The sequence below is a fragment of the Pan troglodytes genome, chromosome 4 (genome assembly GCF_028858775.2).
Source record: "Pan troglodytes isolate AG18354 chromosome 4, NHGRI_mPanTro3-v2.0_pri, whole genome shotgun sequence".
Lineage (NCBI taxonomy): Eukaryota > Metazoa > Chordata > Mammalia > Primates > Hominidae > Pan > Pan troglodytes.
Window position 1 is genome coordinate 14,941,535 of NC_072402.2, and position 14,726 is coordinate 14,956,260.

At 43.5% G+C, this 14,726-nt stretch overlaps 1 protein-coding gene across 9 annotated transcripts in view; it reads left to right on the plus strand.

The window, feature by feature from the left end:
- The window catches only part of TRIO (trio Rho guanine nucleotide exchange factor), a 366,740-nt gene that overhangs the window by 146,609 nt on the left and 205,405 nt on the right, over nt 1-14,726 (plus strand). For all 9 annotated transcript variants that reach the window (XM_016952961.4, XM_063811100.1, XM_016952967.4 and 6 more), the window contains 4 exons: nt 42-554; nt 2,329-2,451; nt 6,383-6,574; nt 13,772-13,903. In XM_016952961.4, coding sequence (XP_016808450.1) covers nt 42-554; nt 2,329-2,451; nt 6,383-6,574; nt 13,772-13,903 — 960 coding nt within the window. The remainder of the gene's footprint in view (nt 1-41; nt 555-2,328; nt 2,452-6,382; nt 6,575-13,771; nt 13,904-14,726) is intronic.

Sequence of the window (14,726 nt, forward strand, 5' to 3'; positions counted from 1 at the left end):
AATTGGTTCATCTTCTTATACGTGATTTTTTTTCCCTTAAGACAAATATGGTCTCTTTAGAAGGCCTTACCAAAGTAGTTGATCCTTCTCAGCTAACTCCTGAGTTTGATGGCTGCCTGGAATACAACCACGAAGAATGGATTGAAATCAGAGTTGCTTTTGAAGACTACATTAGCAATGCCACCCACATGCTGTCTCGGCTGGAGGAACTTCAGGACATCCTAGCTAAGAAGGAGCTGCCTCAGGATTTAGAGGGGGCTCGGAATATGATCGAGGAACATTCTCAGCTGAAGAAGAAGGTGATTAAGGCCCCCATCGAGGACCTTGATTTGGAGGGACAGAAGCTGCTTCAGAGGATACAGAGCAGTGAAAGCTTTCCCAAAAAGAACTCAGGCTCAGGCAATGCGGACCTGCAGAACCTCTTGCCCAAGGTGTCCACCATGCTGGACCGGCTGCACTCGACACGGCAGCATCTGCACCAGATGTGGCATGTGAGGAAGCTGAAGCTGGACCAGTGCTTCCAGCTGAGGCTGTTTGAACAGGATGCTGAGAAGGTAAAGACGGGGGAGGCTAATGCCTCAGTGGACATGGGGGAAGCCAGCGCTGGTGGGTTCGGGTGGAAGGAAAGAGAAAAGGTGGAGAATGGTAAGGCTATACTCAACGTGTGTGCTCTAAACCAGCGAGAGTCATTTCAGAAATGGCACTGAAATCTGTTTTCCGGTTTTACTCGTTGTGCAATACAGTGCTGTTTTAGAAATTTTGAGTTCAAATTACTTATTCTTTGGTCTAGGATGCCTGTAAGATAGGAATGATATTTTCACTTAAAAGAGTGAACATTTCGGCCGTGCTCACGCCTGTAATCCCAGCCCTTTGGGAGGCCGAGGTGGGCTGATCACCTGAGGTCAGGAGATTGAGACCAGTCTGGCCAACATAGTGAAACCCCGTCTCTACTAAAAATACGAAAATTAGCCGGGTGTGGTGGCACGCGCCTGTAATCCCAGCTACTTAGGAGGCTGAGGCAGGAGAATCGCTTGAACCCATGAGGCAGAGGTTGCAGTGAGCCAAGATCGTGCCATTGCATTTCAGCCTGGGCGACAGAGTGAGACTCCGTCTTAAAAAAAAAAAAAAAAAAAGTGAAAATTTCACAGGGTTATGTTATTGACAAAACACCATTCCAATCTATTGACTATGTTTTTTAAAATCAAGATGAGTAATGTGTTAAAAGTAACAGTTTCTGGGTAATATAGTCGGTAATCACCTCTAGTCTCATGTTTTATTCTTATGCACCAGGCAGACCAACTGGTCAAAGTGAATCCTTATCAATTACTGGCTAATTGAATCTTAGCAATGTGGAAACTGGGCACTTACCCATAGGTATGTGTTGCAAGCCATGAACATGGGTGAATTAATCATTGAGTTTTATTTGAGCTCAATGAATTTTATATTACATGGACAGGAGAATATTTTGTAAAGTAAAAAGCCACATTAGAATTCTTGGATGTAAAAGGACTTTTCAAAAGGTGATAATCCAGTGTTTTTATTACTAAAGCTTTTAACGTATCTGTCAGTGTTCTTTTGTTTTAAGTAGCACCTTGTCTAAGAGACTGGAATACCTTCTTTTCAATTACTGGAAGACCAGGTTACTGTCACTGGGATTCTGGTTCAAGTCATGGTAGCAATGCTAATTGATGATAGTCATCTATATTTTCTTAAATGTTTTCATTGCAAATGTCTTAATTGACATCCTTGTCCAAGTAACATCTATATTGAACCTTAAGGGAGATGTCATAGTTAGTTTTTCCCACCTTTTTTATAGTAAATTTTATGTTTTTGCAATCTGCACAGGTGTCTGTGTACCTCTTGATCAAACAGTGGAATCTTTTAGTCATTGATATTTCTGTCAGTAACCTGTGGGCACAGCAGAACCCATCCAGAGACCCATAAGTTCCTAATTTCACCCTAACGGGTCTTTAATTGAAGCTCACTGTGGCAAATTAAGTAGTTCAGCGTGGCAGGGAGACTGGGCTGAGAGTCAGAGGATCAGAGTTTTTAATCAGCCTGGGGGATTAGAGTAACTCTCTTTACTTATCTGCTTCTTAATTCCTTCTCTGTAAGAGGAACACATCAGATAAGATTTTCTGGTAGGTCCTGCAAGTTCAGAACGGCTGACTTGTTCTTCGAAGTAAAGACTCTTCTGAGAGAATCAGACAGCGCTTGAAGTTGTCCAAGGAAGGAAGTTGCCCTTTCTTGGTACTGCCCCATCTGTGGGCCTGTGTCAGTAATTTCTCTTTCTGGAGTGATTGCGGGTTGTCTTTTTCCTTCCGGTAGATGTTTGACTGGATCACACACAACAAAGGCCTGTTTCTAAACAGCTACACGGAGATTGGGACCAGCCACCCTCATGCCATGGAGCTTCAGACGCAGCACAATCACTTTGCCATGAACTGTATGGTAAGACACTCGGAACAGCTGGACCCTGGCATGTGACAGTGTTTTAGCAAATGGGAGGCATTTGGCAAATTGTGTGCTGGGGCTTTCAAGGGGCCTTCGGAGTGGCTGTTGATTGTAGCAGCTGACCTTCACATGGAGGGTGTTCCCTAGGGTTCCATTGTCTCAGTATCCCACATTTTAAGTTTTAAACAAAAATGAAAACAAGCAAACAGACGAACCAGTGAAACTTGAACCAATGACTTGGTTAGTTCAGCACAGACACTTGGGATGCTGGTTCCTGTGCTGCACTTCATAGGAGCCCACGGGGGCCCCAGCAAAGCTGCTGGGAGGCACAGTGAGTCCCCCAGACGGAGCGCTGTCAGTTTGCTGGCTGCTGTTCATGACAGCGAAAGGAGCAAGCCTGCTGCTGACCTCAGGGCACTCGCTAGTTCTCCTGAGGCATGAGATTTCCTTCCGAGCTGAGCTGGAGGACTGGGATCTGGCCCTCAGCCTTGCCTGGGATCCCCTGGCCCTCTTTAAGGTTGTTGCATCTGCTACCCTTGGCTGTCGTGACTGTCAGGATCTTAGAGGCCAGATAGGGGGTGACTGTAGGACTACATCACAGAAACCAAAACCAAACCAAAACACTGAATTTTGAGTAGCACTTCTGTTACAGTTTTATAGTTAATGTTACTAAAACTGTACGTTCTATAGGACATTTGCTTGCCTCTGTACTCTGTGAAGCTTCTAGAAATTTCCTCTTCAGGGACAAGGAGTTTTGGTTTGGACTTTAACCCAGCCTTGTGAGGATTGTCCACTCTTAAACCTTGTAACGTTTGTTGCAGAGCATTAAAGCAATATGAACCAGCCTGGGCAACACAGCAAGACCCCATCTCTAAAAAAATAAAAAAAATAAAAAAATTAGCCAAGTGTGGTGGTGCACACCTGTAGTCCCAGCTATTTGGGAGGCTGAGGCTGGAGGATTGCTTGAGCCCAGGAGTTGCAGGCAACAGTGAGTTATGATCACGCCACTGCATTCCAGCTTGGGTGACAGAGCAAGACCTTGTCTCAAAAAGAAAAATACAAATAAAGCAATATGAAGACAGGGTTTCTGTTTAAGTTAATTCAGAAAGATGCCATTTAATTAAAATACAGTCAACTAGGTGCTACAATTTAGGTAGTTTCAAAGATAAGATTTTGCAATATAATTTTTAGTAATAAATGCCATCAAAGTTTTACATCTGTTCTAGAATTTAAAGTAAGAGAATTTCTGGTTCGAATCGTCAAACCTGGGCATAGATAAAAATTTGTTTGTAAGAAATTACTGTCAGTTTTTTTAGAATTTTCTGAAACTTTTGGCAAGAGACCAGTCTGCTATGCCACATACTTTAAAAACTAGAAATACTAAAATATGTGCTAGAAATGAACAGAAAAATATATTCTCTCTTCCCCCTTTCTTCAGCATTATTAGTGGCAGATTTAGGACTCAAGGGAATAGGAACCATAGTGTAGAAGACAGGAAAATGGGTTGTGGACGTAGAGGCTTTTAATTCTAACTTTCTTATTTGCCATGCGACCTTGGGAAGGCTGTTTAACCTCTTCGAGCCTCAGTTTCCTAATCTGTAAACTGGGGGTAATACCTGCCTTCCATGGTACTACATGTATATGTAAAATGCAAACCATACTGCTTGACATGTAGTAAGTACTGTATAAATGTTAATTCTTACCAGTGATGTTATCAATATAATTAAAGATGCAGTTAAAGCAGGTAAGAAACTTAAAAGTATGAGTTACAGCTATTTTTTTTGGGGGGGGGGTCGAATATATTTTCTAATTTTCTACAATATACTTCTGTTACTTTTCTAAGTTAAACTTGTAATACAACGCATGCAGGTAGCTCGGTGCCATGAAGGTGATGCCTGCTGGGGAGCTTTCTGGACCAGGCCTGCTCCTTATGTTGAATACCTCCACGAATCCCTAGTATCTGTGGCATTTAATAATGCAGGGCAAGGGTATTTAACCTTCAGCCCCTTCTGCTCGCTATAGTGTTTTGAACAATTTCTGACAAAATAAGGATACTAAATACCAATATGCCAAGTTAACAGCTTTTAAAGAAAGCATATTAAGGGATACCAACAATTATGCATGTTCTACTATAACAGATATTTATAAAAACTATGATGATAAGCCTGTAGGTGTAGGTACTTTTAATTTAGGGAATTGCACATTACCATATTGATGTCCAGGCTGTAGATTTAGGCTGTATGCCACCGTACTCGTTTATGTGTGCTAGAAGTGATGGAGAGATGGAAAAAGCATCATACATAGACTAGTAAAGTCTGTTTTTATATAAAAGTGATACAGGAAGCTGTTACAATCTAGGAACGGGTAGGTATGATCAGTGGTTGTCACAATAGAGCCATCCAAAGAGACATCTCTTCTCCAGATCCTGACAGAGTGCATCTTGTGCTTTTCCTAACAGACCTGTCGGACTGGCTTTTTCTCTTTTAAGGATATAGAGAAAGCAAAATTAGCAAATCTAGTTTCTTGTCACTTTACTAGGAGGGAGGAAAAGAGAGAAAGAATGCACTTGGGAATGGGAGGCCTTGCTTTTAATTTACCAGATGCCAGTTAGAGCGTTAATGCCACACGAGCCAGAGAGGTCACCTCACTGAGCATGGCTTGACTGTTGCAGCCTCTTTCTGCGACTCCAGACATGCGATGTCTGTTAGCTGATTCTAGCCTTCAGATGCAGCCCGGAGATGTAACCCTGAGGCTGGAGTCCTGTGGCTCTAATCCCAGACAGAGGCAACTCCACCAAGTTCTGGTTTGGGTCAGAAATAGAGGGAAAGGATGAATGAAAGAAGATACAAAGAAATAATGAACAAGTGAGTTCTTTCAGCCGCTTACTTGGGTGGTCTGCAGGCAGCAAGAGACAGGAAGGAGGCTGTTGTGGGGTCCCTGTTCGAGGCAGTGGGAGATTGGCTCAGAGGGGTTGTGTGGGAAGTGAGAGAAGGGGGAAAAACGTAGGGAAGTTTGGACAGATCAGGAAATCAGATTGGGGCAACATTGAGAGGAGCCAAAGAGGCATCTACGATTTTGGGGGACCCATGGGAAGGAGTGATGTGGTAACAGTGAAAAAAATAAAAAATACATGAACAACAGCAACTTCGGGTTTGCTGAAGGTCTGAATCCCGCACCACACCACACCCTGCGATACTGAGCCTTAAAGAACTTTGGAGGTGGAAAGGGAAACTCCATATGAGAGCTTGTTCTGCAAAAAGGGTGGGTTTTTAAAATCCCTAGTTTTGCAATAAACTGGTAGACTTGAAGATAGGAATTTTGACAGAGTAGAAAAGCTTTATTTAAAATTTGAGCATAGCGTTGTTGTGTTTTTACTGCAATTCATATTCCTGGGAGAAGGTGGATCTATTTACAGAATATTTTCTGTTGGCACCCAAAAATGACTTGGGCATATGTAGAAAGGAGAGCTTGCTTTCACACAAATAGCCTTTGGTTGCTAGGTACGTGTTTTTGGGTTTCTGGGTTCTGGTTAAAAACCAGAGCGCTGGGTCCCTCAGTTCTCTGTGACTGCCTGGCAGCAGGCTTGCCATCTGGACCCTGTTCAGTATTTGAAGCCAAGAAGTGAGTAATAGTATATTTGTGTGCACCCACTTGTGTATTTGATTGCTTTGTGCTGAACAATTATGCCTTTCAGCTAGTTGATTTGTAATTTTACAGTTTTAAAAATAGAAATGGAAACCAATACTTCAAGTTTATGGAAATCTAGAGAGCAAATATGTATAATATTATATATATCCGGTGATGCTCCTGGGAGAGAGGTGATCACTGGTAGAAGCCTGTGTTTCAGCAGGTGGCATCTGGGCTTCTTAGAAGGGAGCCTCCTATTTGCTCTCCCCTAAGGAGCCCTCTTTTCCTGCCCACTTTCCAGAACGTGTATGTAAATATAAACCGCATCATGTCGGTGGCCAATCGTCTGGTGGAGTCTGGCCACTATGCCTCGCAGCAGATCAGGCAGATCGCGAGTCAGCTGGAGCAGGAGTGGAAGGCGTTTGCGGCAGCCCTGGATGAGCGGAGCACCTTGCTGGACATGTCCTCCATTTTCCACCAGAAGGCTGAAAAGGTCAGTGCCTCGAACCCCCAGCCCACGAGGTGGTAACCAGAATAGTTCTTCCTCCATGAATGTTGGTGTGTGTGCAAACACTCTTGTGTAGCACATACTGTGAGCTCCGCATGTGAGCTCTGAAGTCACTTGGCCCTGAGTTTAAATTCCAGCTCTTTTAGTCCTTGCTGCGTAACCTTAGGCAAGTGACTTAGCCTCTCTGTTTTGTTTTTTCATTTGTAAAGTAGAAATAAAAGTACCTGCTTGAGTGGACTGTTGATGTAAATGTGATGCTAGGTGCCCTACACAGTGCCCGGCACAGTAAGCACTAAGAAGTGGCAGCTGCTCTTCTCTTCCCCTCCTCTCCTGGCTCCTTCTTTGCTCTTATTCCTTGTTGATAGTGCTTTATTACTCCAATTGGGATGGTTTGGTAGCAAGGAACGGAACGCCCATCCGTGGTGCAGATGTCAAGGGTTTAGTTTTCTCACAAACTGCGAAGTTCTAAGGCGAAGGCACCTCTAGCTGCACGGCTATGGAGGGGTGGTGTCTGCTGCCCTCAGGCTTGCTGGGCCTCCCCTCGCAGTCAGGGCAGCACACCTCAGCTCCACGCACCAGCTCCTCCTCAGCCACAGTGCTCACCCTCCGCAGGGATGGCTGTAGCTGTCTTTGCCTGCCACTTTATAAGGGAAACATTATTTCCAGAGGCCCCGCCCCCAGCACATTTCCCCTCAGCTAGTCTTGGGGTGCACATCCATGCCTTGCTGCAAGGGGTGGGGGAAAGGGTGGATCTGGTGTTTAGCCTCCTTAGGGAGGTGCTGCCAGCAAGGGTGAGGGAGGAAAATGGCTTTTTTGGGTACACAGTTGACAGTGTCTTTCATAATTATAAACTTAGCTACATGGCATCTGACTTTGGCTTCATTTGTTGACAGATGTGTTGTGTCAAAATTTCTAGTTTAAGAAGTAATGGGTAATATATGCCCCCAACACTCCCCATACCTCCATTTAAGCAAACTTGCTTAAACGAACGCTCTGAAAGTAGCAAAATGAAAGGGATTTGCTCATGACTCAGACTTTATTATCGGAAGGTGAGCAGCACAGTGAGTACCTTTTCAGGATGTGGAGAAAGGGCATAGGAACTTTTAACCACCAGGAAGACACATATATGGGGTAGAGGAAAACGGTTGCTTAATTTAAAAAGGAAAAGTATCAGTATATCTTCCTCAGGGTTAATTTTTGGGGGAAAGACGATTCAGGCATTTGCACGGATGCTTCTTAAAAAGGAAATAGTATCTCTTTCATCTAGAAACAGTCTCTGTTGAAGAGTGAAGAAGTCAGTAAAGGAAGATAGAGGCCCCAACTTGCCTAGGATTTTGGCAGGGCAGTCAGAATGTTGCACAAGACACTAATTAGCAGTGATCTCAACTCTAGAAACCTTTAAAGTATAAAGCAAGAGAGGAAGCCGAGTGATTTATAAAGAGAAACAAACCTTCATAGCACCATGTAAAAGCTGAGAGTTTCAATGGTAAGGATTTTTCTACTTTCTAACTTTTTGCATTTGACTAATTTTGTGATAAAAGATAGACAAAAGCCCACACACAAAAACAACTTTTTAAAGTAACAGGAACTGATTCAGCGTAAATAAAACCATCTTCATGACCCTATAGCCATCTCCGATCCTTACCGTTGTACAAAGTAGCAATACACTCGATCATTTGGCAGTAAGGTGATATGAATGAATTTGAAGCAGGATAAGCTGCGTGGGTGAATGTCAGGCTGAAGCATAACACACAGAGAACATCTTTCATAAACATGATGAGATTCAGAATTGTAAATAAACCCAGAGATTAATTGTCACTGTGACCTGCCTGAAAATAATCTAGAAACATGGGTGTCATGGGGCATTTTCCTTCCAGTGTTTTATTATAAAAAATTTTAAACATACAGCAAAATTGAAAGAGCCTGGGGTATTCTCATCTGGATAAAATGAATGAGTGTAATTTATGGATTTGAAGGAAATGAAACTAGGTGAACACATTATTGAACAGAATTTCATGGGACCCTGCATGAACTGTAAGGGCGCCTGAAGTCTCAGTGCATGTACGGTGGCCAGAGAAGAAGCCAAATAGGAGTGAAGGGACAGTAGCCTAATGAAGAAGGGGCCCAGCGTGTATTCCAGACCTTAACGAAGCAGCAAGGCCTGCACGTAGACAACTGAAATGCACAGATGGGAGATTAGGACGTCTTCAGAAAGACAGTCCTTACTTGCAAGTAAAAATGTGTTGTGTCTCGTCCCCCTCACTGAAGAAAAGTAAGATCCTTGAAATTCTGATGCTCCTCACTAAAGCAGTTTTCTTTTCCCAAGAGAGCAATCCCAAGACTAGGTCAACATTGTTCCCTCGTTTTAAATGATTTGCCTTCTAGTTATGCTCAACCTGTTTTCATAAACTCAGTCTGGAAAGGACCAGAAGCTTGGACATCCTAAGTTAAGTTTCCATCATAGTCACCTCTTTGAATCACATCCAGAGTGTTCATGTGGAATTTAAATCTGATTAGGGGGACATAAGGCTCAAATATGTGACTCCATGGTTAATGAGCTTACTAACGGCAGCCGCCTTCTCTGTAAGGATTACAGCTCTTAGCTGCACCGTCCAGCCCTGCCCTCTCTCTCCATGGGTGGTGGTGTGCTAGCATTTGCTGTGGCTTTATAAACATAACTCTGAAGTTAAAGCTAGATGAGAATGATGTTTCATAGATGCTATAACTTCCATAGATGTGTCAGCCAGTCTGTTTTGTGTCATCTCCAGTGAAGGTGTGGGATCTCAGTATCCGTTTGCAAATATGTGGACACACAACCACAGTGTTAATGTTGTTACTGGTAGATGTTGCTTAGGGGCTCCAGCCTTCGCTTGTCTTGGTCATGTGGTATATCCACAGGACAGACCCTTTATATTAAGACGCTTTCACAGCAGACACCATTAGAATTAACATTTTTATAAAACAAAGTGACTTGATTTTGTTACAGCTTAAAATATCTTTTTACTGTGACCTCAAGCTGCACTGCCCATTGTGATGGCCTGTCACCATGTGTGGCTATTGAAGCTACTCAGAGTTAAATAACAAGATGATAAAATCATTTTAAAAAATAGAATTAAATTAAAATGTAGTTGCTTATTCACTGTATCGGGAGCAACATGTGGCCAGTGGCTGCTGTAATTGACAGCACAGATACACATTTCTATCCACTCGGGTAGTGCTTGCAGAGGCTTACCTGCAGAGTGAACCACACATCCGATCACCTTAATTTATCTATGACTTTAGGCCTTCTGTACTTTGATAATAACCAAAAATAAAGTAACAGTGTTTGTATAGTTCTTTAATATTTAGAGAACCCTTTAACATGAAATCTCATTTCATCCTTAAATCAGCCCGGTGGAGTAGATGGGACTGTAGTATTATTGTCCTGATAATCTGTATGGGGAGCGATTTGGCCATGTTTCCCAAGCTAGAACTTTCGCTGAGGTCTATGGCTAGGTCTTTCAGTTCCTGACATAATAACAAACTGTTTCACACTTGCATTAATATTCTTATAAAAGTTCACTTCCCATAAGTATTTTTAGAATTAACATTTATTATAAACATGACATAGATGCAAGTTCTAAATCTAGGAAATTTCCGTCCCTTTGTCTCCTAAGTCCGGCTTAGTGCCTGTGCTCAGCTGAGGCTCCGTCAAGAGGTGGCGGGGGTGAGAGATGGATGGGAGTGCAGTTCACTAGCTTCAAGGATCCCAGCTCTGGTTGGTGGGGCCCAGAATAGGCAGAAGAAATGAGTGGCTCCCAGATTGGAGGCCCCCCCCCCCAGCAGACAGAGAGTAGTAGAGTAAATGCTTAGGAAAAGCAATCTGTTAATTATTTATCCAAGTTCTCCTCTTAAAGCTATGTATGTGAATCACTGCTCCCCTCCTCTGCTTGCCTCTGTTTTGCAAACTGGGTGATCCAGGCTTCCTTCATCATTTATTCAGCAACACTTTCTTAATACGACCATTCTGCTCAGCTTCAGGATCCCCAGATCTGAAGCAGGCTCCTGATCTGAATTGACAGAGCAACATTTCATTCTCTCGCACTCTCCTGCCTTTACCCCCAGTCCCCCAGATGCTTTGTGTTCACGTATTTTGATCTAGGGAGCACTTAAAGCATCAGATACTAAGCCAGCTGCTCTGATCTCATTAGACTGCAGTAGCCACCTTCTGTCCTCATCTCCTAAGTGTCAGGCTCTGTGCTAGACATGTTCCCCCAGCACTGCAGTCCCAACCTGGGTTACTCAGGATGGTAGCACATATGTGTGTGTATGTGTATCAGAGTGAGGGAAGTACCAGGTCCCCCCTCGTATGATATCATTGTCATATTAGAAGCTTTTCTAAGAGGTTCTGTTATGAAGGTGCCTGTTGAATTTCGACACCAAACTTGACCTCAGGATGCTTTTTCTTTGTGGAGTATCTGTTGACACCCTGTTCCCTGTTCCATGCATCTCGGAATGGGGATTGCTGTGCTGGTGCTGTTGGTTTCAGACCCTGTGGGCGTTCAGCCTTTCGGAAAACAATCAGGCCTAGAGCTTGGTCTGTGGAGTCTAGGGTTGTGTCTTAGAAATAAAGAACAGAAAAATGATGCTGTGCAAAACCCTCTGTAAAACCATAGCTAGGATTATTTCTATCATGGGCTGTTATTAACCCAGAAAAAGGGCAGAATCCTTTGTCCACAAGGTTTTCATGTAGCACACCATCCTTCCCTGGCTATATGTTTTCAGAGAAGTATAATCAGTGCCCTCTCAGGATACTTTAAGAAATTATAAGTTAGTTCTAATTACAGGAATATGTAAAACTTCTTGAATGTTTTTTCTTTATTGGTTGTTGCTTCAAAAATTGGAGTCCAATATACTTTAATGATTTTGATACAGTGATATGTTAATCTGATGCTTCTGTTCATTACATTATGAAGTATTATATAACTGAAATGTGTTTCCACCATGTTCTGTCAGAAGCGTTTTGATCTTAAGAATACGTTGCAACTCCTCTTGGTTTTGGGTGTTCTGCAGTGGCCATTGTCCAGGAGCGCTTAATTGCTGACTTAGACCTGATGATTTATTAATGATGATGGTTAACCTCAATCAATTTGTGTTTGAAAAACACAATAATTTAATAATTGGTATTAAATGCAATACGGGAAGATGATAGAGTGAAATAGAGCTCAAAAATACTGACAATCATCTGACCTGACCAAATTGACATTTATAGAACATGACACCCAAGAAATACTCAGTTGACACTTAATGCCATATGAATTGGCTTCAAGCCCTGAGGTCTGCATAGATATTTTTCTGCACTCAACAATAAAAGGATTTCCATAAACAGTTATTATTTGGGTGACTTGTCTATTTTAATGTCCTAAAAATAAACTGGGAGTTTGTTCTTACTATATTTTAAGGGAATTATAGCACATTTCTTTCTGGTCAGTCGAGTATTGCATTTCAAAATGCATTTCCTCTGCATTCCCTGCTAAGTTAAAAGATGTGTGAGGAACAGGAGTAAAGAGGTTAAAACCGAGGGAAATGTGTTGATGTCTGTTTGGCTTAATTGAATTAGCTTTTTTAATTGGGCCTTCCGCACTTGCCTTTCACTCTTAACTGTGATGGATTTCGATAGGATCTCCCTAGGAAATTTGGCAGTGATTTCTCAGCTGTTGATGATCCTGGAGATGGAGGGTGTCAGTGGAGGAGATTGAGCCAGGGTTGGGATGGCTGCCGCAGGACTGTTGATGATCCTGGAGATGGAGGGTGGCAGTGGAGGAGATTGAGCCAGGATTGGGATGGCTGCCGCAGGACCGTTGATGATCCTGGAGATGGAGGGTGGCAGTGGAGGAGATTGAGCCGGGACTGGGATGGCTGCTGCAGGAATTGATGATCCTGGAGATGGAGGGTGGCAGTGGAGGAGATTGAGCCAGGATTGGGATGGCTGCCGCAGGAATTGATGATCCTGGAGATGGAGGGTGGCAGTGGAGGAGATTGAGCCAGGATTGGGATGGCTGCTGCAGGACTGTTGATGATCCTGGAGATGGAGGGTGGCAGTGGAGGAGATTGAACCAGGATTGGGATGGCTGCCGCAGGAATTGATGATCCTGGAGATGGAGGGTGGCAGTGGAGGAGATTGAGCCAGGATTGGGATGGCTGCTGCAGGACTGTTGATGATCCTGGAGATGGAGGGTGGCAGTGGAGGAGATTGAGCCAGGATTGGGATGGCTGCCACAGGACTGTTGATGATCGTGGAGATGGAGGGTGGCAGTGGAGGAGATTGAACCAGGATTGGGATGGCAGCTGCAGGAATTGATGATCCTGGAGATGGAGGGTGGCAGTGGAGGAGATTGAGCCAGGATTGGGATGGCTGCTGCAGGACTGTTGATGATCCTAGAGATGGAGGGTGGCAGTGGAGGAGATTGAGCCAGGGTTGGGATGGCAGCCTCAGGGCTGTTCGCATGGCTCAGGCTTTTCTCATTTCCGTGCAAATTGGGAAGGATGGGAATGATGCCCCTGCCTCCTTAAGCCTTTCCTAAGATTCACAGAGAAGTTCAGGCCCCTTTTTCTTGGTCTCCTTTTAATTCTGGTATCAATTTCCTTTGAAACAGTAGCGGAATGGACTGGCTGCTCTTCCTTATTTCAGATAAATGATTTTTAGATACTGGAACTTTTTCATTACATCTCAATGTAAAAGGAAAGGAGTAAGGCTGACGTGTAGCTGCAAGGAGAAGGAGCATCCTGCTGTTGAGCCCTAGTTAAGGGGCACGTGGAGGAGTCATCTTTCTGTCCTCCCTTGCTAGGAGTGCAGGGCAGTTAGAAACGTGGATTCAAAGGTGGACTGGGAGAATTTACTAGAATGCCCAAAACAGGGTTGCATTGCTCTAGGGGCACACCCAGACCTGGGCAGCAGTCAGTTGAGGCATTCATCTGAAATGCAGATTCCTCAGACTCACCCCAGTCCTGCTGGAACTCACTCTGGGATTGGAGTCCAGGAGTCTCATGTGAGTTGAGGATGCCATTTGAGATGGAGAGTCAACCATGTTAAATTCGTAGGATCTCCCTCAAGTCCCCTAATTTTCAAAACCATGTTAAAAAATGTCCACTTCTCAATATAAATTGTCATTGATAGAAATAATCTTTTTTTAACCTTCCAAGTATATGAGCAACGTGGATTCATGGTGTAAAGCTTGCGGTGAGGTAGACCTTCCCTCAGAGCTGCAGGACCTAGAAGATGCCATTCATCACCACCAGGGAATATATGAACATATCACTCTTGCTTATTCTGAGGTAAGTGGCCAATTTTACTTACATTGCAAAGCAGCATCATTTTTGCATCATAGTACACCGGAAGCTAGAAAAAAAAAGTTTTGGGTAGCCCAGAAAAAGTTTATAGATTTCGAGTTAGACTGCAGTTTAATTGTTTAGCATTTGAACCCCTGCGTGTGTGGGGGGTGGGGTGGGGCAGTAGGGGAAGCAGAATGGTGTGCAGGCAGTAGCCTTTCCGATAGAGCGCTTATATGCTCAGCTGCTACAGTCAAGGAAAACCTAGTCTTTTTTTCTACATGTATTTAAGAAATGTGTATTTTGTGTGCTCTTCAGTCTAGTCAAACTCAATTTAATCTTCCCAAATGAAACCTTTTAGAGAAGATGGGCTAGATTGCAAGGCACACATGTGTCTATTTTAGAAATCTAAGTGTAACATTTTCTTTATTACTTTAGGGTGTATTACGTTATTTACTTAGTGAATCCCTGTTTTATTTTCTGCCACCTTCTATGCCAGACTGTGTTGTAAGGACTTTATGTAATGACTGACTTAATGCTCACATACTGTATCTGTCCCTGCTGTTACAAATGAAGAAAATGAGTCACAGAGATAAATGACTGCGCCAGGTCAGCAGCTAGTGGAGCAGGGTTAGCCCAGGCAGGCATGCTGCATGTTCTCAGTCACCACCCTCTGCGGCCTCTGTGCCATACCACGTGGTAGCTGCTTGATGATGCAACTTTAGATGGGTTGACGAGTACCACCCTTGCCCATGCCTTGTTCATCTGGCCCTTGAGACCAGCCTACCTTTGTGATAATAGTTACGTTCCTGGAGGTGAAGGCGAGGGG